The sequence below is a fragment of the Ammospiza caudacuta genome, chromosome 3 (assembly GCF_027887145.1).
Source record: "Ammospiza caudacuta isolate bAmmCau1 chromosome 3, bAmmCau1.pri, whole genome shotgun sequence".
Taxonomy (NCBI): Eukaryota; Metazoa; Chordata; class Aves; order Passeriformes; family Passerellidae; genus Ammospiza; species Ammospiza caudacuta.
Genome location: NC_080595.1, coordinates 5,189,907 through 5,210,609, shown reverse-complemented (window position 1 = coordinate 5,210,609; position 20,703 = coordinate 5,189,907). Strand labels below are relative to the sequence as shown.

The following is a 20,703-nucleotide window of genomic DNA, read 5'->3' as shown; positions in this document are numbered from 1 at the left end:
ATGATGCATGACTACACTCATTTGGATGTGACCTGCCAATTAGATGTTATCCGATCCGGTGCCGTGTGTCCTGATCCCTGACCGGGCCCGCTGCCCTGCATCAGCACGGGCCCATTTACTACTTCTTTCGAACGGCTCTTTGGCAAAGTGTCCATTAGCCTGTCAGTCTGTAAATATTTTTTTTTTTTTTTTTTTTTTTTTTTTTTTTACCTCGGGCAGAGCGGTGGAGGCGCCGCCGGCGCTCCCGCTCTGCCATTTGCTATGCATGAAGTTGATAATCAGCTGGGGGAGGCGAGGGGGTGTTTTATGGCGGCGTCTGATGGCCCACCCCATTTGCAGTCAGCGTGCGTGGCCCGCGCTCCCGCGCCGCGTGCCACCCCGCCACAGGGACCCGGCATATTTTATTCCAGCGCCGCGAGACTGCTGATTTATGGGTGGGGGGAAGGCAGGAGCGAACCCTCCCCGTGCTCAGCCTCCCCCTGCCCTGCCTCCAAAGGCCCCATAACTTACCACCCAGCAAATGCCTTCCCCCTTCTCCATCTCTGTGTTCTCCCCCGTTAATATATTGCGCTGCGTTATTTATCCCGCAGCCTGGGGTGTTTACACGCGCGGAGACGCGAGAACTTCAAAAATAAATCATGGGGCACGACTACTATTTTAATCTCTCATTACAGACACTTCTGTGGCTCCATAAAGAAAAGAGTGGCGCACAGCAAGTCTGTAAAGAGAGATCTTCCGTGCCAAAAAGCGGTGTTGGGATTGTGGCTTCCGAGCACCAGAAATCTCCACAGGCTGGGGTTTTGATTTTTCCTCCTCAGCCTTTGGTGGTGGTAGGGTGGCTGAGATGCCAAAGGAAGCTCTGTGCAGCCACGGATGTGGCTGATGTGGCAGTGCCAGGATGTCCAGGGGGGCTGTGGCCTTAGCTGGAATATGATAAAATGTTCACACGCATGGCACTCTCTGCCCAGAGCTCTGCAAACATTAATCAAGTTGCCCAGCGGCCCTTGGCAAGTGTCAGTGCTGAAAGCCCCCTGCTGGGGTTAAATCCAGGGGCCAGAAGGGCTAAAGGGCTTCAAGGGTGAACCCACAGCCCCAAAAACACCACATCTCCGGCATCCTGCTCTCCGGAGCCAGCATTGCATCTCCCCAATCCCAACCGTGCCAGGCCCTGGGCTGCCAAACCACAGGAATGTGACAGGAGGGAGGGATGCCCGTGCTGGGTGACAGAAAACAGCTGAGGGTTCAATTCCCTCCTTACAACATGAAGCATTGGGAATTGGGGGCTGGAAAAAGGGGGATTTGAATTCCTTAAAACAGCACAATTAGCTTCCAAAAAAAAAACTGGAATGTGTTTGTTTAATTAAAGCTGAGGCAAAACACACACTCAGGTCAAACCAGCCTCAGGCTCCAGAGCCAGCACAGTACATTGATCTGAATTTTGGAAAGGAGTGGAAAAAGCTTCCATTTCCCAGCAAATCTCTGGCTCTGAGCAGCCCTGGAGCTGCTGGCGTTGAATATTCAGAGGGCTGATTCCCCACGGTGAGCTCGGAGCCGGCGCTGCAGCCACGTAACAGCGGGAATGGAGCCTGGGAGCTGCAAATCCCAAATGTGGGATCTCCACTGGGTGCAGGGATCTCCATCCTCCAGGAGAGGCACCAGGTCTGGCCTGTCCCACGGTCCCAGTGGGGGATCTGGCCTTGTTTTGGCTGTGTTAAGCCTGCAGTGGTTTATCAAGCCCCAGACATCCCTCCAAAATTGGCACCTCATCCCTTTGCTTCTGTTTGTGTCCCTGTTACTGGATTTCTGTTCATGATGTAAATTCTCCTTTTAAATGGGAGAAAATAATCAGCTCTTTATGACAGCAGACATTAAAGTTGTATGACTATGGAGAAGTGCATTAACCTTTCCTTTAGCTTGGAGAACTTCATAATCTTTTAAAAATCAACATTTTATTAATTTTGGAATGATGCTTAATGCCTGAGAGGAGTGAGGAGCAGTGGCAGCACCAGTGGAGCTCTTTGCCACTCTAACTTAAGGTCAGGCTTGCAAGTGCTGCAGGAACCACAGCCCATGCAGATATGGAATCATGGAATTGTGAAGGTTGGAAAAGCCCTCTAAGATCACTGAGTCCAAGCATTCCTCCAGCACTGCCAAGGCCAGCAGTAAATGGTGTCCCCAGGTGCCACACCCGGACATCTTTTAAACCCCTCCAGGGATGGGGACTCAGCTCCAGAGCACTCAGCCCCAGCTGGTGGTGCTTGGCCAGCCTGGAGCTGGACCTCTGCATCCATATGGGTAAGGAGAAAGGAGCCACCTCAATTTTCTTGTAAGATTGAGTTTCCCTGGGAGAAAATCAGGATGTCCTTCCTGGGCTGAAATTTGGATTTAGCAGGGCAACTGTCAGCCGTTCTTCCTTGCAGACTGGGCCAAGGAGACAGCCAGGAGAACCCAGCCCCTTTCCAGGGGGTTGTGCAGGGAAGGAAGCAGCTGAAGGGCTGAAAATGCTTCACCCAGAGAGAGCAGCTCATGGGGCCACAGACCTCACATGGATCCACCTGGAGCCGGGAGCTGGGGGCCGTGTGAGCCTCTCCAGGTGGCGTGCACACACTGGGCAGGGTGGGCTCTTATTAATTACTACTAATAACTTATTTCACATATCATTCTGGACGGGATTTTGTTGCAGAGGGCTGCTGATATTTTAGGGATACGCAGGGCAAATCTCTGTCCGCGCAGCCAAATCCCCGGGCCGGGGCTCCGGAGCCTCCGGCACAGCCCTCGCCGAGTGTTTCCAAACTGAATAGTCATTGGTTTGGCAGATAATTCAGAAACTATTTGTATGAGCTGTTTATCAAATTATTAACTGCACAGATGTTGTTTGGTTGAAGAGCAGCTGAACCTTCTCTCTGCCAGCCGGGGAGACAAAGGTCTGCAGGAATAATTGGAGATGTGCATGGAATATTAAATTAATTTACTGCTCTTAATTCTTATGCAAATCCTGACCTCTGATAGAGCCTATCAATTACCCTGCACACAGGGAAAAGAAAGGAGAACAGTTTCTTTCTTTTCTTTCCCCCCCCTCTCCTTTTTTTCCTGTTGTTCTCCAGTTTGGGGTTTTGTTTCTTTGTTGTTGTTGGTTTTTTTTCCCTTTTGAAAGGGAACTTGGGAAAGGAAATATTTGTGGGAAGAAAAAAAGCCATTTATTTGTGGTGCAAAGGGCCAGGATTATTTAATTGAATGTCCTGGTTGCAGCGATGTCCCCTGGGAGACAGGGTGCAGTTTTTAACATTGTGGGGTGCTCGGGGGAGGCCTGGGAATGTAGGCAAGAGCCAGGCTGGAATAGCTCCACATGCTTCCCCAGAAGGGGCCCCACTCTGCCAGCACCGTGGTGGGCTGAAGTGGGAGAGGGCTGGAGGCCCGGGCTGATCCCAGCCGGGTTTTGGTGGGGCTGGGGGCAGGAAGGGGCCCCTGGCTCTGCTGGAATCCAGCCGGGGTGCAGGTGGGTTATCAGGGAGGGCTTCCTGCCCCGACAGCGGGGCTGATTCTGCCAGTAATTACCAGGGAAGAAGAAAAGGAATTTGTTGTGAGATCGCAGGTAAAATGAAGCAGGATTTAATTGGTCCTCGTTAAACAGAGCTGGGTTTCCAATATGGAGAAAGGCCTCGGTCCGGGCAGTGTTTAATTGGGGCTGTGTGTGCGCTGCTCAGCTGGTGCTTAAAGGCGGGCGCCGGGGCCTGTTCTTTCATCCCATTTTCTAATAAGGATAAATAAACAGGATGAATAATGCCATCAGTCTCTCCCTCGACCCCTGTGAGACCCCAGCAGTGCAGTGCTGCTCCCTAGGATCCATGAATCCAAGGCACACAGGATCCCCCGGCTCGGAGCACCCGATGCGGCACCGATGGGCTCCGTTAGCAGAACCCCCAGGTCCAGCCACGGAGCAGTTTGGGGAATTCTCTGGTTAGTGGCTGTCAGAGGGGAGCCGGAGGAGGGGATGGGGCTCAGGAGGGGAAAGGAAGGAGAAAAGAATGGAAAATAAAATTCTATCTTTTCCTTTTATTTTTCCTTTTTTATTTTTTTCCCCTCCGTAAATCCTGGGAAGCGCTGGGAGACTGCACTCCCCCTCCCACGCCGCCCACTCGGGTAATTTCATTTATCCCGCAAATCTAATTAGCAATCCGTAGCTGACATTAATACAGATCTAATGAGGCCGGCGATGACCAGATTATCAGGCGAGCGCTGACAGAGTCTTAAAGGCACATCAAGCCCTGCAGTCAGTGGGACCTGGCAGGGGAAAAACTGCTTGAAAGGGGGAGAAGAAAAAGGAAAAAAAAAAAAAAAAAGAAAGGAGGAAAGAAAGAAAAAAAAATTGACGAGGGAGGGGGAGAAAAACATGAGGAAAAGCAGTGCGGGTAGGGCTTGGCGGTTTAGCTTATTAAGGGAGCTGGAGCTTTGCTGGACGCAGTTTATCCACCAGCATCGGGCCTCTGTCCCTGCTTCTCCCGAAATACCGTTCTGCAGAGGAGAAAAAGGAGGGGGGAAATAAGGGGAAAAAAAAAATAAGAAGAAGCTGGAGCCCAAGGAGTCGCTGTGCAATTTATTCCAAGGGGTGGCTGTTGAGAAGGCGGCAATTTGCGGCGGCCGGGGGTTATTTAGTGCGATATGAAATCAAATGATCCTATTGCTCAAATAACAGTGTCTGGGAGGAGAAGCGAGCGCGCTCCAAAGGTAATTGTCTCCAGATGATATTCCTATTATCCCCCAATCCCGGCCTAAACGCTGCCAGCGCCGGACTGGAATCGATACGGGGGGAGGACCGGGGGGATCCCGGGGCCGGGGGGAGCATCCCCGGCGCTGACCCCCCTCGGGAAGGGCGGCAGGGCTTCGGCAAGACCCCAAATTCCCTGTGGCTGCTGCCTGTCGGTGCCTCGGCGGGAGCGGCAGCACCGGCGGCGGAGCCGAGCCCGGAGCCCAGGTAAGAAGGGACCGACGGGGGGACGGGGAGCGGGAACCCGGGCCCCTCCGTGCCCCGGCGGGCAGCGGCTCTCCGAGCGGACCCTTCTGCATCGCTTCACCCCAGCACAGGCTGCCGGGTCCGGGGCGACCTCCCGCGGCCCCGGTTCAACCCCGCCGCGCTCGGTCAGCCGCTGCTTGCGGTCACCGGTGCCTGCGGTCGGTCCCGTTTGCCCGGAGCCGCTGGAAGCGCAGCCGGACCAGGGGCGGTTTCACTCTGGATCCCCCGCTAGCGGATGGAGCGGCGGCCCCCGCTCTCCGCGGCGCTGCCCGATGGTAAAATCGCCGCAATTCAATGGCTTTGAGGGAAAAAAAATCCAAAGGGACGGAAGGCGGTGAGGGGGAGACGGGAGCGAACCGGCGGCACTTACCTGGGCGGGGGTCGCCGGGGCCGGGGCCGGGCTCGCTCCGTGGCCGCAGCGGCAGCGGGGACCGAACGCTCCGGGTGCGGCAGCCCAAGGCGAGCGGCGGCCCCGCAGCTGCTCCCCAAAGTCCATCGGGGCGCCCCCCGTGCCCCCGTGGGCTGGCCGGGGTTCCGCCAGGAAAATCCCGGACGGGGATTTCCCCCTTTCCGCCTTTCTTTGTCAGCCTTTCGCCCCGGCGGACAGCGCGTCCCCGGCGCTTCGGGCATAGAGAACAAACGCGCTCATCCTGCAAAATAAATAATGCGAGTATTGAGGGAGTGAAACTCCGGGCTGGGGCGCTCAGGAGTGTCCCGGCTGGGGCAGCTCTGTGCTGCCGGGGGCCAGGGTTTGTCCCGGAGCCGTAACAGCGGGAGGTGGCTGCGCTGAACCAGCGGGGACACTGAACACGGGGAGCGGCAGGAAGAGAATGCTCGGGGTCAGGCGCCTCTCTCGGGTCAGGTCCCGATGAGAAGAGGGCACAGGTCACCCCCCGGGCCGCCAGGAGAGGCTGGTGGGGTTTGTGTGCACTTGCTGCCATGATCTAGTTGAACAGTTAGAACATCGGCTGGACTTGATGATCTTATAGGTCTCTTCCAGCCTTGAACTTCTGTGATTCTGTGATTCTGTGATTCTGTGTGTCTGCAAACGGGCAAAGCATTTGGAACCTGAAGCCTGGAAGTGAGCCCCAGCCTTTGCCCACCCCATGCTGCCTCGCAGGTATGTTAGAACGCGTTTTTCAGCACTGTCCAAATGCGCTGTTGGAGGGTTTTTCCATCTCCGCTCAAGCCCTTTTGTCAGCTTCAGCCTCAGGTTCCTATTTCTGTTTGATGTGTTCTGAATGGAGTGCAGGGCCCAGGGGTGCTGAGCTCCGAGCAGACAGAGTTTAATTAATTGAATAGTCCTGTGCTTGTTCTCCCGCTTTTTACGAACAAATGAACAGTTGATATGTGTGGATCCTTTCATTCACCACCAGAACAATCCTCTGCACAGGACAGGGGGAAAATGCCTAATCAGTCACAGCAAACCAGCATGGTGCTTTGGGGTGGGAAGTGAAAAATACCATGTCCATTCAAACTTGGATTTCACAGCGCTGGAGGATCGGGAGAGGCAGAGTGCAGGACTTGCCCCAGGTGAGAGCTGCGCTGGCTGCACAGGCAGTGCTTCCTCAAAGCACTCCCAGGTTTGGGCATTCAGCTCCAGACCTCTGGCAGAAGTGAGACTGGAACAGAGGCAGCAATAAAGCTGTGCCCAGGCAGGAGGTTGGGGTTCCCTACGGCGTGAGCTCAGAGCTCCACGCTTTTTCTCCTCCTGCTGATCCGCTCGCTTTTATTTTTCCACCTGGTGACCCGCAGGTGTTCCTGCTGAGACACAGATGTGGTGGGGGGCATGTTTGAATGCTGGGCTGTGAGGAGGGCAGGGATCCTCCAGGGACCCCGTGTTTGTCTGTGTGTCTGTCCCAAGAGCCGCGCCCGGATCCTGGCCCCACACACCACACGGCTCGCCCAAGTGCCTCCCTTTGTTTCAAACTCTTGGAGCCTGGAGCACTTGTTGAACCTGACCACGAGTGCATCAAAGTGGCTGACAATTAGGAAATAAACAAATATCATTTGAGGTGGTTTTGGGCGGAATCCAGCCATACATAGAAGGGCTCGTTGCTGTTGTTATCATTTTGAATATTCCTCATAGTTGGGATATTTGTACTGTGCAGCGGCGTCCCCGGCACAGCAAACATTGCATTATCTCTCTGTGCAAAGGCTCCATTAATCACACCAGACAATGGGCCAGACACATCCCTTTGAGCCTGGTGCTGGGATCCTCTGGGCTTTTCACCTTGTCCAAACGCTTCATCCCTGTCAATGCAGGCAGCAGCTCTTCAAAACCGATGGCTCTGAACTCTGGGACTGACAGGAAAACGTCTAATTCAGTTAAAAGATTTCCCCAGTTATTTTATATTCTCCCTTTGATTTTTCATGGCTTGTAGAAGCTAAACTTTTTCAGTCTTTCTGTCTGTACATGAGATCAATCCAATCATTTGTTAAAACACTAATGAATTTGCCTGATAGATCTGTGTCCTTTAAAGCAGCAGCAGCAGTGGCAAGCACTGAGATCGAGCAGGATGGAGTGGCCTGGCCAAGCCGTGGCCCCACTGGCAGGAGCTTCAGAGTGGACAGAAGAGGGAACACAGCTTGGTGGTGAAGGTGCTGTTCTCCTGAAAGAGGATCCTGGCAAAAACATGGCTTGGTGCAGGGGATGGCACGCTGAATGCGAGGTAGGACCTTGTGTGCTGGGAACAGGTGTGGGTGCATGTCCCCTTTTCCTCACTGCAGTGTCCCCTTTTCCTCACTGCAGCAGGACTGTCAGGCACAGGGAATCCTGAGAGCCCCTGAGGGATGGTCTCCATCCCACATCTGTGAGGAGGGGAGCTCGTGGTGCCCCTGGCAGGCTTTGCCTTGTGCTGGGTTCTGTCTCCTTGGGTCATGCTGCAGCTGAGCGGGACCCTGGTCCCCCCAGCCATGGGACTCCAACAGGCACTTGTGGCACTAAGCTTGGCTATGTGTTGTGAGCCATTTCTGCCGCTTGCAGTTTGGTCACTGCAGGCCTGAATGAGCCAAAATACCCTCTCCTGAACAGAAATACACCAGAACTGGTTCAGCTTGGGGAACACAAGTTGAAGGAGCCATGGCACAGGGCGCTCCTGAGTGTGAGGTGTAGATGCTTTCAGGGAAGATGAGGGTGGAACCCTTTGGCTGTGAGTGGTCAGGTTCAAATTCAGCCTCTGGGCTCACATCTCAGAAAGCCTGAATTCGGTTCTCATTTTTCCAGGGATGGGGAAACTCAACACTGTCAATCTCCTCTTTCCTCTTCAGACAGCAGCAGACACTTGAATGGAGACTCCTCGTGTTTGCAGCCTGGCCACACGAGTGACTGAGACCCGAAATCTCCCTGACGTCCTCTCTGGATGCTTGGCCTTGGAACAGCCTCTTTCGTGCCACACCTGCTCCCTTCCACTCGTGGAGCCTTCTGTGCTGCACAGGACACTGGAAAAGCACTTGGAGATGGCTGGAGAAGGATGGGGCTTCCTGGAAAATGGTCTCTAAACCAGGCCTTTCCCTGTGCCGTGGCTCATTAATATCAGTGGTATGTGCTTATATCTCAATTCTCCAGGATTAATTAAAAATCCATGGACAGTGACACGCCTAGGGGCTTTTCAATTATATCACTTTTGGCTAAGGCCATTACATTTGTAATAACCATGACATGCTTGTAACTGCTGCGGTCTCCAGGTTTTTGTGTACTCAGCCGTTGTGTTCTGCGTTCCAGGTTCCTGCTGGAGGAACTCTGTCACCTTCCCCGAGGCAGCAGATCTGAGGCCAGACGTGGTGTGCACTGCTTGTGCATTCAGACACGAGTAATAACAAGTTTGGAGGAACTGTACCACTTAATAAAAGCATTTTATTACATTTAAATGTATTAAAATGTGAACATTAAATTCAACGCGCTAATTACCGCTCCCAGGCATTGCCGCTGACAGGAAATGGATCCTCACAATTGCTCTGCTGAGATCACTCACTGCTGTTACTGCTCTTTGGTTCCTGGTGTGTTATTAGTGCTCTGCATTTGGGACTTGAGTCATTAACAAAAGGGACTCGTGTTGGGCATTATGTAAATTCTGTATGTTTTCACACAGCTACCGGGGCCTGTGTTATGTATCTCCTTGACAAAAAGAAAAGCAAATGCATTTGGCTCTGCCCTGGCTTGTGGGTGGGGGATCTCAGGGGTCACCCAGGCACAGAGAGGGAAAACCTCTTCCTAACACATCTCTGTGTTTCTGCAAATCCCTTTCCAGGGAAATTTGTCCCCCCCTACCACCACTTGCTGCATGTCCCATGACACCCTACCACGGACACTAACAATTCCTGCTCTGTAAGGTGTTTCCCACTTTTCTGGGAGCCAGGAGCTTCCCATCCCTGCTGCAGGCATGTGCAGCACATGTATCCATTGCTCTGGAAAACTGGGAAAGCCTGCCAGGGGTCTCTGCTAGGTGAGAGACCTGTGGCCAAGTGCTCAGCTCCATGAGGCCAATCCCTCACCTTCTGGGATGTGGTTACTTCTCAGAGAGGGGGATGCTAAAGGACACGTGGCTGCCTCCCTAAATGAAAAAGAGTGTAAAGCTGTTCAGATTAGTGCACATCAATCCCTGCACTGGAATCAAGAGATGCTTTGGTTTGGCAGCACTGGGGACAAAGCCACCATTTCGTTCAAAGTGTACTTAATGCGACAGAAGGAGGCAGCTTCCTTTGACAGTTTTACAGCTCTTATCAGATTACATCAAAATTAAATTAAAACAATCTAAAAGAAGTGTGAAGTACTGCAGGGAGAACACAAATAAAACACTCCTCTTTGTAGGCTTTCAGGGAAGGGACCACATTCCTTATCAGGGATGGGAGGATGGAGATTATTCTTGAGTCAGTTATGAGCCCAGAGGCTGCGGTGAGCACTGAGACACAGAACAAAGTGGGAAATACATCGTGGGGACTAGGCTAAGGCTCCTTATTTCCTTATTTTTCCTTAAATAAATAGCAGGATGTTGAGCCCTGCTGCAGTTCAAACACTCTCAAGCCCCAGCCCGAGGTCCATAGTGAATCAAAACCTCCCAGGGCTGCCCAGGAGACAAACTGTGCAGCCCAATGGGTCAGGGACCATCAGCCCCTTTCCACCAAACCCTCAAAACTGGAATAAGGCTTCCAGTTTTTTCAGTTTGGGAATAAGGCTTCCAGTGGGGTCACGATTCAGACAGTGCTGGAAGCGCCTGGAAGTTTTGCACTGTTTTAGGTGTTGTTTTAGTGAGCACAAATATTTCTGAAAGCAGGGTCAGATTTCACCAGTGGGCTCTTGTGAAGGTGTGAGGGAGACCTCCAAAACACATCTTTGCTTTCAGTAAACAGAAGAAGGTGGGAGAACAGTCTTCATGACAAGTGCTCCATATGGGAATGCAATACTAAAAGGCTCCCAAATCCTCTGCTGGGCATTCCTGGAGTGGGAAAGCTCTGACTCAAGCCAGTGTTCTCCATACTTTGTTGAGCTGGGTATTTAGACGAACACACATCTGAGCCAGGCTAATTTGGGGACAGCTGGGTGCCACTACATCCATTCCACAGAGCTTTTCACTCTGAAGCTGAGCTGGAGGCTGCAGGTGTTGAAAACACCAGGAATGCTGCTGGATCTCCAAACCCAGTCTAGGAACCCCAAAAGCTCCCGATCCCCCCAAGGCCAAGGCATGTCCCCAGCCAGAGCCTCCAGCTGAGCTTTCATGTGTCTGTTCTTGGCCAGAAGTTCTAACGAAGCATAATTACTGTGATGATCTTGCACTAATTGTACTCTGATTGCCATCCTAATTATGCTTAAGCATTTCACTGCTCTCTGCAATTTTGTCTATTGATGTATCGCTTCTCCTTCATTTCAATTATTCCCGCGCTATTCAGATTTTATTGGGGCCCTGGAATTTAAGCGCTCATTTGGCAACTTCCTTTCAAAGGGATTGAAGTTTTTATCTGCAAATGAAAGGCAGGCGTTCTGTTTTCATTCTCCAGCTGGAGATGTGAATGCAGGGCTGGAGATGGCTGTGCCCGGCTGTGGCTTCTCCAATATGAATTCTGGAGAAGTGACAGCACCAGAGGGACACAGTGGCACTCCAGAGGACGGGGAAATCAGGGTGGCTTTTTTATTGAAAACCATGGTGTACAATAAACTCGGCAAAGCCAACTGTAACTGTTCAGCAGCTTCCAGTTATTTTTTGGATTGGCACTTTGCAAATTTCCCCCTTTTCCTGTGACATTGATAGGTGCCCTCCAGCACCAAGCTGGGGGCTCAACACCTGCGGTAACAACGTGGTGGTGAGAGATGGGATGACGATAAATAATTATATATATATTAAAAAAAAAAAAAAAAAAAAGGAAATACAAAAAGGAAAAAAAAGAGAAAAAAAAAGTCTTCAAGGCTTCCAAAGCGCCTCTGGGCGGCGCAGGCCGCGCCCGCCCGTCCCCATGGCAACGCGGGGCGGCACTTCCGGGGTCCCGCGCGGGGCACGGCGGGAGCCGCACGTGGGCACCGGCGGAAACCGGGATCGGGATCGGGAACGGCACCGGGATCGGGAACGGCACCGGGATCAGCGCCAGGATCGGGGCCACTGGGACCGCCCCCGCGCACCGGCGCCCCCGGGAGGCGCAGCCCCGCGCCCGCCAGCCCCGCGCCAGGTGAGCCGGCTCCCGCCGCGGGGTGGTGGGGTTCAGTTCCCGCCCAGGGAGGGCGGATGCTTTTCCCCTCCTTGCTCTCATTCATCTCCTTTTTATTTTCCCCTTGGATATCTAAGTTCTAGAGGGCTGGGAAGTCAGTCAGCAAAGATTAGGCTCCTGGCCGATGGAGCACGCCGGGACGTGTAGCTGGACTTTAAATCCCCTCTCAGACTGTTTATGGCCAGGGTTTATTCCTGGTGCTGGGCCCTTTTCCAGCCCCACGCCCGGGGGTTTGTTTGCTGTGCCTGCCCCAGGAGACCTTCCCTGGGTATCCCTGCCTGCCTGAGTGGCTGCTGCGGGCAGAAAAAACTGAAAACCCACTCTGGTGGGGAGGGAATGGGTTTTGGGGAGCCGAGGAACTCAGTGTGCTCCCTGCGGGATGGGAGAGTGGGAAATGGGGATCAGAGCACACATCAGGTCACATCCATCGGCTTCTTCATCCCTTAGGATATCGGTGTTCTCCACTGAGGCAGGAAAATTACTTGGAGAAGTGTGCAGGAAAATTACTTGGAGAAGTGTAAAAGCAAGATCTTGAAATCTGCGTGTGCTTGGCTGTCCATGGCATAAGAGGAGATTGAAGGGATGAGATCCCAGATGGAGCGTGGCTGTTAAATTGTGCACATTTAACACGCAACCCTAATCCTGCTCCAGGCACTGCCAGGATCACATGGCTCAAAAGGACGCCTTGATCTCCCAAGCAGAGAGGCAGGAAGGGTTTTTCCTGTTTCCCTTCTCTGCAGTGAAACTGTGAAGGGATGTCCGTGTGTGTAGGGAGAGCCCAAATCCATGAAAAAGTGTTGGGATGTGTGATGTCCCCTTTGCTGCCTAATGACAGCCTGATGCTGTTCTTGAAGAGGCTTTGCTTCTGGCAGGGTTTGCAGGGAGAATCTGCTGGAATCCTCTCTTGATTATTTTCAGTTTTTCCCTCAGGGCACGGTTGTTCATCCTCAGGTGCAATTTGGAGCTGTTTAATAATGGCAGCTTTACTCTGTTCCCAAAACCACCTTCCCTGTGGGATGGCTTTGGGAGAGGTGTGGGTGACTTTGTCGTTTGGCATGTGTTTGGCAGTGCCATGATGGCTCCATAGGCTCTCAGCACCACCAGGATTCCTGCCTGACACTTGTTCCTGCAGCAGTGCTGCAAGTGGGGCTCACCTGCCTCTAGATGGACCTGGCCTGGATGCCAGGAGGGAAATATGAGCTTGGTTTCAAGTTCAGTTCCTAGATAAAATACTTGGCTGGCATGTGAGGGGAGGGGTTTTGGAAGTGTGTTCTAATCCATCCCTGTGGCAGGTTCAGGGCAGCTGTCCTGGGAACAGCTCCAGCCTAGTGTTTCCTGCATGGAAGGGGGTCTGTTGTGGGACTGTGGGGCAAGAAAGGGAGGGGTGGGCTTGGGAACTGCCCATGGTGGGGTTCAGAGCCCTTCCTGGGCCGTCTCGGGTCTCTGAGTGATTTGGTGGGTCCCATGTGGGTGTTCAAGCATCTCTTGCCTTGCCAGCAGCCCTGTTCCAGTGAGGAACAGAGAGAGGGGTGGGAGTTTGGAGTTGTTCAGAGCTGGGCTGGCACATGAGTCTGTAACTCCCAGCAGATCTGACCTCTCTGCTCAGCAAGGCTGTGCTCTGCAAAACCCCCACGTTCTGGTGTTTGGAGATCTCAGATGGTGAAATGCTTTTATCTCACTGTGTGTTGTTTTCTTCCAGTGAAGCCAGAAGGCTGGAATTAGGAAGGCAGAGAATGGAATACACAATGGCTGATCCACACCTGTAAGCCTGTTTAAAAGCTTCTTAGGGGTTATTTTATTTTAGTTACAAAGGTTTAGTTATCTTGGAATGCCTTTAGAATGTTGTCTTGAAGGTTTTTCAGTAATAATACATTTATATTCATGTTAAGTGTAATGCAAAATTCATGTCTTCAAGTTATTGATGAAATAGCTGCAGCAGTAACATAAATGCCTCATTCTATGGATACTAAAATCTTGGGAATAACTAATGTGCAGCTTGGCTTTATCCTGTTTTTACAAAATTACCACAGCTTAGTCCATGCTGGAGAATCCCAGGGTCTTAGAAAGTTGAAAGCCTTAAGAAGCCCTAGGGGGTATTCCAGGTTCTGATCCTGGAATTTGGATTCTTTCTACAGCAACTATTTAATGTAAATTGCATGGGCGGACAGTCTGTACAAAAAAACCCAAAAAAACCAAACAAACAAACAAAAAAAAACCACCAAACCCAAACCTAAACAGCAAACCAAATGAAAAAAAAAAAAAATCCAGAAGCCCCAACAACCAGACAGGACTGAGAAGTGTCATCCAATGTTCCATTCCTTTCCTCAGAGGTGTTCTGTAAAGCTCCAGGGACTGGGTGCTGTGGGAGCCCCTCTTCTGAAAGGGGCAGAAAATGCAGATGCAAATTAAAGAAAAAATACCTGGACAGGTGGGGCAGCATCACATATACTTTGTTCCCTGGTTTTATTTGATTTGGTTTAATCCAACAGATTTAGCACTGCAGTTTCTCTGAACATCTTGGAGGCTTTGGGTCGCAGTTTTCCTCCTGGCTGAAATGGAGCTGTGAGCCAGGAGCATCTTTGGGTGCCCATTTCCCTGTGTTGGCATTAATGCCTGTGGCTGCCCTGGAGGCACATCAGGAAAGGGAATCTGGTTTGTAGGTGGGAGAGAGCTGGGTCAGATGGATTTCCAGTGCCTCTCTTGGTGGCACCATGGATTTAGGCAGCTGTGAAACCCCAGCTTCGCTGCTTCTGTTTGGGTGACTTCCAGAACACGTTCCTCTGCTAGATTTCATTTTGATTTAATGGCATAGGAGTGACTAGCACATAATCCATTTAAAACACAGTTAGAGAAGATTTTTTTATATATTTACCTTTTGGAACACCACAGCCCCTATGTACATCTGCAGATAAGTGGCACATATATATTTATATAAATGTAGGTGTGCGGAAGAACGAGTCTTCTCCTTTTTGGTGTCTGGGGCAGCTCCCCTCAGTGTTGGTGTGTGTGTCTGAGGCAGAGGGATTGTGATGGATGCTTTTGGTTTATTTTCACTCTTTAAAGTGCCTATTCTTTGCCCTGCAGAGCAAGGCAGAAGCTGCAGAGGCACCTGGAAGCAGTGTCAGCACGGCAGCAGCTGGCCCTGCGCCGGAACCAGGCCCTGCGCCAGGAATTCCTGCAGCTGGAGGCTCACATGGAAACCACAGGCTGGGAAAACATCTGGAAGATGGGAGTATCTTCCTATAAGACTTGGTCATGGGTGTTTGCTGTTGTTATGCAGGAATCTCCTGGTATGTCCTAGAGCTGGAAGCAAACTCCATCAGGGTCTGTATTTCAGGTTGTAGGATAGACAGGTCTGAAGTACCCCAGATTCAGGAGATGCTGTAAGAAAAAGCCAAGCTCTGAGGTTTCTTGAATCACATTATTATTATGTTGTTGTTGTTTTTCCTAAAGTACTGTTTGGGATGTTGCAAAGTGATGATTCCAGATTTTTAAAAATGAAATTGCAACGTCTGCTTATGCCACTGATGCATGGAGCCAGGTTTTTAAGGAATCACAGTCTGGGAGGGAAATGAGTTCATTCTTGCTTTCTAAAAGCAGTGGCACTCCTCAGAAACATTTGGCTGTGTTTATTCCTCACACAGCAGTAGGCTGTTGGATCTGGTGACATTCCCAGAACATCTTTCCCTGGCTGCAGTGCAGTAGCCCAGAATTCAGAGCCTGTCGCTGGGGTGTGCCATTCCCTGCCTCTGATTTTTACTTGTTACTTGAAGCAAAGCAGGAAGAGGGCTGTGCTGCAGTGCCAGCTTTCCCCTGCTGTTCTGAAGGGGATTTTCCTCCTCAGCAGCCCTGGTGCACACCAGTCTGCCCAGTGTCAGGGCTGGTGGCTCTGACACCTGCTGCAAGTCCCAGTGCCACAGGTCGAGCTGCACATGGGGTTTTTGTTCAATGGGGTTTTTGTTCAGTCCTTCCATTTCTGTGTTCCTGTGCCATCTATTTTATCTTTGCCAAGTTACAGTTACTTTTCAGAGCTGCTGAACAAATGACATCTCCTCCGTGTTAGTTATGGAAAGCAGGAGAGTTATGGAGCATGCAATCATTTAATCTATCATGGGAGCACACAGGAAGAAATTATTGCTGTTTTCTCTCCTTTTTTTCCATAGAGAATGCCCTTTAGGAGTGCTTTATCACAACTCTGTGCACATTTATTATGTGGCTGTAGCTCACAAAACTCCTTTTGTTTCTGAAAGATGCATGTGTTTGGTTAGTAATTTTTAGGAGTATAAATAAATTCACTTCAGCTTGCAGCAAAATCCAGGAGTTACATCTGAGTTTCTTTTGAGCATCCCAGCTCCTCACATGGTGAGGTTTTGTTCCCTAAAATTCAAGTTTGCTGAGTGGCTCCTACCTGGGAGCGGAGCGAAGGGCAGAGGCGGGCGAGTTAATTGTGTGAGGGATTCATTCCCAAGCCTGTTCCTTGATGCAGCATGGGTCCTGCAGTGCTTTCAGCCCCAGTTTGCTGCTGCTGCTGCTGGGGGCTGCAGTTAGCAGCATGCAGGATTAATTACAGGTGCTGCCCAGCTCTGCTCCCAGCACTGCTCCAATAAACCGCAGAGTGTGGCAACGGAGCCTTTCCTGCAGGGCTGCTCTCTGGACATTCTGCCAGGGATTGTTCCTCACTACAGCCCAGCCAGTTTTAAGATGGGGTGTGAAAAACACGTTGTGGAGCTTGTTTCATCCCAAGTGATGGGTACACACCACAGCAGCAATATTTTGGTGCTACAGGTGCTGGTTGGGATGCAATAAATACAATAAATAAATACAGTAATATGAGCCAACAGGTTATTGCTGTTCTGTGGGATTCTAAATGATGGGCATGAATAAATGTGTATGAAAGCCCTGCAGCAGATTGTGTACAGGCCACGCTGCCTGGGCAGGGGAGCGGAAAAATGAGCAAATGAGATCCCTGCTTTTAAATATGGTCTGAGTTAAAAAGGCTGTGGGGGCTTTGCATTTAAAGGTGCACGTTTTGCAAAGTGGTGTCTCTTGGGCTGGGGGGGTTGTTCGGCCTCCAGTTTTGTGTGACGGATTTGTTCCCTTTTAGGAGCGGTACGGAAGGGAAATTAAAAACCTGTTATCCCTTCGAGAGGGCAGCTTGTCAGCAGGAGGTGACAAGGAGGCAGGACCCAGCGAGCAGGTAATGGGGGGGAAATGGGCTTTGTTCAAACTGTGCTCTCCTCGGAGCTGTGCAGCCTTTCCATGGGGATTGCAGTGCTGGCACGTGCAGTGTGAAATTGTGTGTAGCACCCGAGAGAAGGAGAACCACCTGGGTAAAAAGTGCAATAGTTTCATCCAGAGAGCCAGAATTAAAAAAACCTCTGACTGTTTGCACACGTCTTTTTGTTGGCTTTTATAATTCCTGTGCTGGATGGTGTGGAGATGGTCGTGACCGAGGAGGAAATGTTCCTAATGAGGGATATTTGCAGAACTGCAGCCGAGGAGCCGTGTGCTGTGTTTATAATTTTGTGTGTTTTGACCTTTCCTCAGAAGGAGCAGAAGGAGATTGCATATCTAAGGAACAGACAAAAAGACTGACAAGGAATACTTAAATATCTGCTGCCATATATCTGCAGTAATGCAGGCTCCTAATCCCTCCTCCTATCTCCATATAAATGATACAGTTCAAGACCGGAGCTGTTTTCTCCACTAAAAGCAGCAAAGCTCTTTTAGATGAAATGTCTAAAAACATCTTGTAATAACTTGGAGCATGCTGGCAAGAGTAGTCACTTGTGACTGTGTGTGGAAGCCCCTCAGCCAGGCGGCGCCGGAATAGGCAGGACGGGAGCATCACTCCATTATTCCGAGGAGCCGGCAGCACGCGCGTCCCTTAGGCTACAGCATTCATTAAGGAAAGCTTACTGGGCTGAAAGCTGGGAACAGATGATAACGGGATATGATTTTCATATTTAATGCATTCCTTGGAAGAGTGTGTGTGCTGCAGATTGATAGAAGAATCAACTGCTACTTTACTAAAAGACTTTCTAGTTTGCCCTATAGCTACCGATGGAATCATTCAGCCAAGAAATTAACTTTTTCCCCTTTTACCTGCTTTATGTATCTGCTAAGCAGGCTGCTGGCTGCCAGGGAATGTTATTATGCAGTTAAATGTTTGGTATTTAAGACTCTTATCAGAAAAGAAACAGAGGCCACACTATTTTGTTTTTATAGTAGGAGGAAGGTTTTTGGTTTCCTTTCTTCAGTGCATTAGCAGCCGTTAATCTGAGTTTATAGGAAGTTTTCCCCATAGATTAAAAAGTTAAAAACCTTGAATTTAGAGCGTTCTTTAAACTGTAATACACAAACCAGTGAAGCCTAGCAGCCTTGACCTATATAGGCAGGCCTGTGGCAGGGTGCAAATTGTGGTTTGAACTGGGAGGTGTTGTGGGGAAAGGTGAGTTTATTTTGGAATGTGAGCTGTCCAATTAGGGCAGGCAGTGTGGGAGATGGGATTTCCAGCTGATGGAAAAGTTGTCATCAGTAGTGGAGCATCAAAGGCTTGTGCTGTGACTTGAGGGTTGAAAAACTGTGGGCAGGACTTTGGCACTATGACAGTGTGGTGTGTACCCAAAAATGTCAATTTGTGTATAATAATGGATTGGATTGTTGATTCCTTTATCCCCTTCCTCCTCCTCCTCCCTCCTAAAAAACAGGTAACTTCAGCTACATTGTATGTTTTTGTCATGTCCCTGTGGTGTGTTTCAGCTCTTAATTCTTTTTTTTTCACATCAATTGTGTTGCTTCTGTCCAAAGCACAGGAGTTTGTTCTCAGTGATGTGGCACTGAGTCAGTCACAGAGAGAGTGTACAGTCAGCACATGGGATGTCCTGAGTACAGCTTGTGGAACTGGTTTTATTTCCCAGCCCTGGGATTGGGATGGCTTCCTTCAGGCTGTTTGGGATGCAGTGACTGTGTGATGACTCCCTCAGTGACATCTTTGGGGATCATCTTTGGGCTTTGGGGACCCAGGAGGACAATCCCAGAACCAGCAATATCCCAGTGCTGAAGCACCTCCAGGAATGTCTGGCACGTTCCTGAGCCATGGGAAACGTGCACTTTGGGCTCCCAGTGTCAAGGGGCGTCCTTAAGTTCAGAAGTCCCACCCTGAAGAGCTCCTTCCCAGCTGGCAGAGCTGTACAGCCCAGGCTCCTGGATCCCCTGTGCTGGGGAGTCAGCTTGGAGCCTCTTCCTTGGAGCCTTCAGAACATTTTGGGCATGCTGGAGCCTCCCAGGAACACCTGTGGGTGGCAGAGTCCCTTCCCAGGGAAAGGGATTGATAGGAATGTGCTGTGCCTGTGCCTGTTTGAAATCCATTTGTTTTGGAACACTGCATCCAGGAGCTGCCAGAGCCGAGCAGGAGGCGTTTGAAAGCACCAAATCCCACGCCTGAGAAGTAATTAGGAGGAACCTGAGAGCAGTGGTGATGGAATAAGCTGTGAACTTAATCTGAGTGGCAAACCTTTGCTGCTGCTTAGAATGACTTCATGGCTTTTTGTTCTGCTCCTTGTTACGTGGAATTTGAGCTTTTTTAAGGAACCTTAGTCACAGAGCAGACAAGATGCCTTTGTTTCCTTTCAGCTGGGCTTGGCAGCTGACTTGGTGTGGGAGGAAGAGGTCAGGCAGTGAAAGAGATGGGAGAGGTGTTGAGGTGACTGCAAATTGTGCTGCTGGAATTTGGGGCTGGAGAAGAAGCCCTGCTCAGTGTGCACAGTGGCATTACTTTGGCTAATTTTGGCTTTGCATAAACTGGCCATGACCCTACAGCAGTCGTGGTGTGACAGCAGCCATTCCTCCTAAATTGTCCTGATTGAGTAGGTTTGCAAAGGAGAAGAGGCAAGTGTTAAAACAAAGGGATTTGGCAGCAGAGTGGTTGTGTCCTGGAGCTGGTTTTGTGCAAGTTCAACAGTCCTTGGAGGAAAGTGCCGTTCAAAATGTGTCTGCTCCGTGTCCCGTGTCAGCTGGTGGGAAAGGCCATGTCACTGCCATGGGAGGAGCAGGAGGGAGACAGTGAAACTGAGTTCTGCCTTGTTCCATGGTGTGAGGGAAGCTGGATCTGCTGAGTGACTCAGACATAGAATACAATGGTCCCTCTGGGCCTTGTGGGCAACTCTAAATGTGGTGCTTTTGTCCAGGGTCTCCAAACTTGTGTAGGATCCTAATCCCAGAGGTTTGACACTAAAATCCAGTCACCATTTAGATGGGTTTGATGTGTGGGGGTCCCTTTGGCTGGGCTGGGGGTGCAGGCAGCTTCTGCCACTGGATGTTTTGGCTCATGGAGCTTTAGTGCAGATCTGAGCCATCATTTCACACTCTGATGCACAGGCTGTGTGCCAGGGGTTGTGTCATATTAATGCCACAGCAAAGTCTTGAATTCTGTGACACTTTTCTCTTCAGAGTCCAGCATGCCACCCTCAGGAAGCTGCCACACACAGTTTGTGTCCTGTTTGTCTCCTCAGCCATGTCCCACTGTGTGTTTCAGGTGCTGCAGGCCGGAGGACAGGTGGGAATTGGCCCCAGTGCAGCTGTGCCAGGAGAACTGAGCTATCCAGTGACAGCCTTGCTGGGCTGCCCCACACCAGCTGCCCCAGCCACAGGAGGTTTGGGCTCTGAGCAGGAGCCCCCTCTGCGCTCCCCATCCCCTCATGGGCTCAGTCCCGAGACCGGCAGCGCTGCTGGAGAGGGTGAGGAGGGAGCAGCAGGACACGGGGACCTGGCTGCCAGTGAGGAAGGCTCTGAGCAGCTCAGCTCAGCTTCTGGTGCCAAAGCAGCCCCACCAAGGGCGAGAAGTGTTCCAGGTATGTCAGTGGTGTGTGTCCCTGTCTGCCTCCCCCCCAGCCAGAGCCTGCCCACAGCTGCTGCTCTTCCTGCTCCTCTGGCACTGGGCTTGGAGCGTGGTGGCTTTGCTCCCTTTTTCTCTCTTTGTTCATTTTGACTCCATT

The 20,703-nt window shown here is 51.0% G+C and overlaps 1 protein-coding gene and 1 long non-coding RNA gene across 2 annotated transcripts in view; both read left to right on the top strand.

Moving 5' to 3' along the window:
* Positions 1-4,533: 4,533 nt before the first annotated feature.
* Positions 4,534-7,683, top strand: LOC131556258 (uncharacterized). The gene is made up of 3 exons (XR_009274588.1): positions 4,534-4,725; positions 6,001-6,131; positions 7,495-7,683. It is a non-coding gene; the product is annotated as an uncharacterized LOC131556258 (long non-coding RNA).
* Positions 7,684-11,458: 3,775 nt separating this feature from the next.
* The window catches only part of KIZ (kizuna centrosomal protein), a 28,776-nt gene continuing 19,531 nt past the window's right edge, over positions 11,459-20,703 (top strand). The window contains 6 exon segments of the mRNA XM_058802691.1: positions 11,459-11,528; positions 11,531-11,690; positions 13,407-13,469; positions 14,792-14,939; positions 16,812-16,904; positions 20,244-20,559. Of these exon segments, the coding sequence (XP_058658674.1) occupies positions 11,459-11,528; positions 11,531-11,690; positions 13,407-13,469; positions 14,792-14,939; positions 16,812-16,904; positions 20,244-20,559 (850 nt within the window).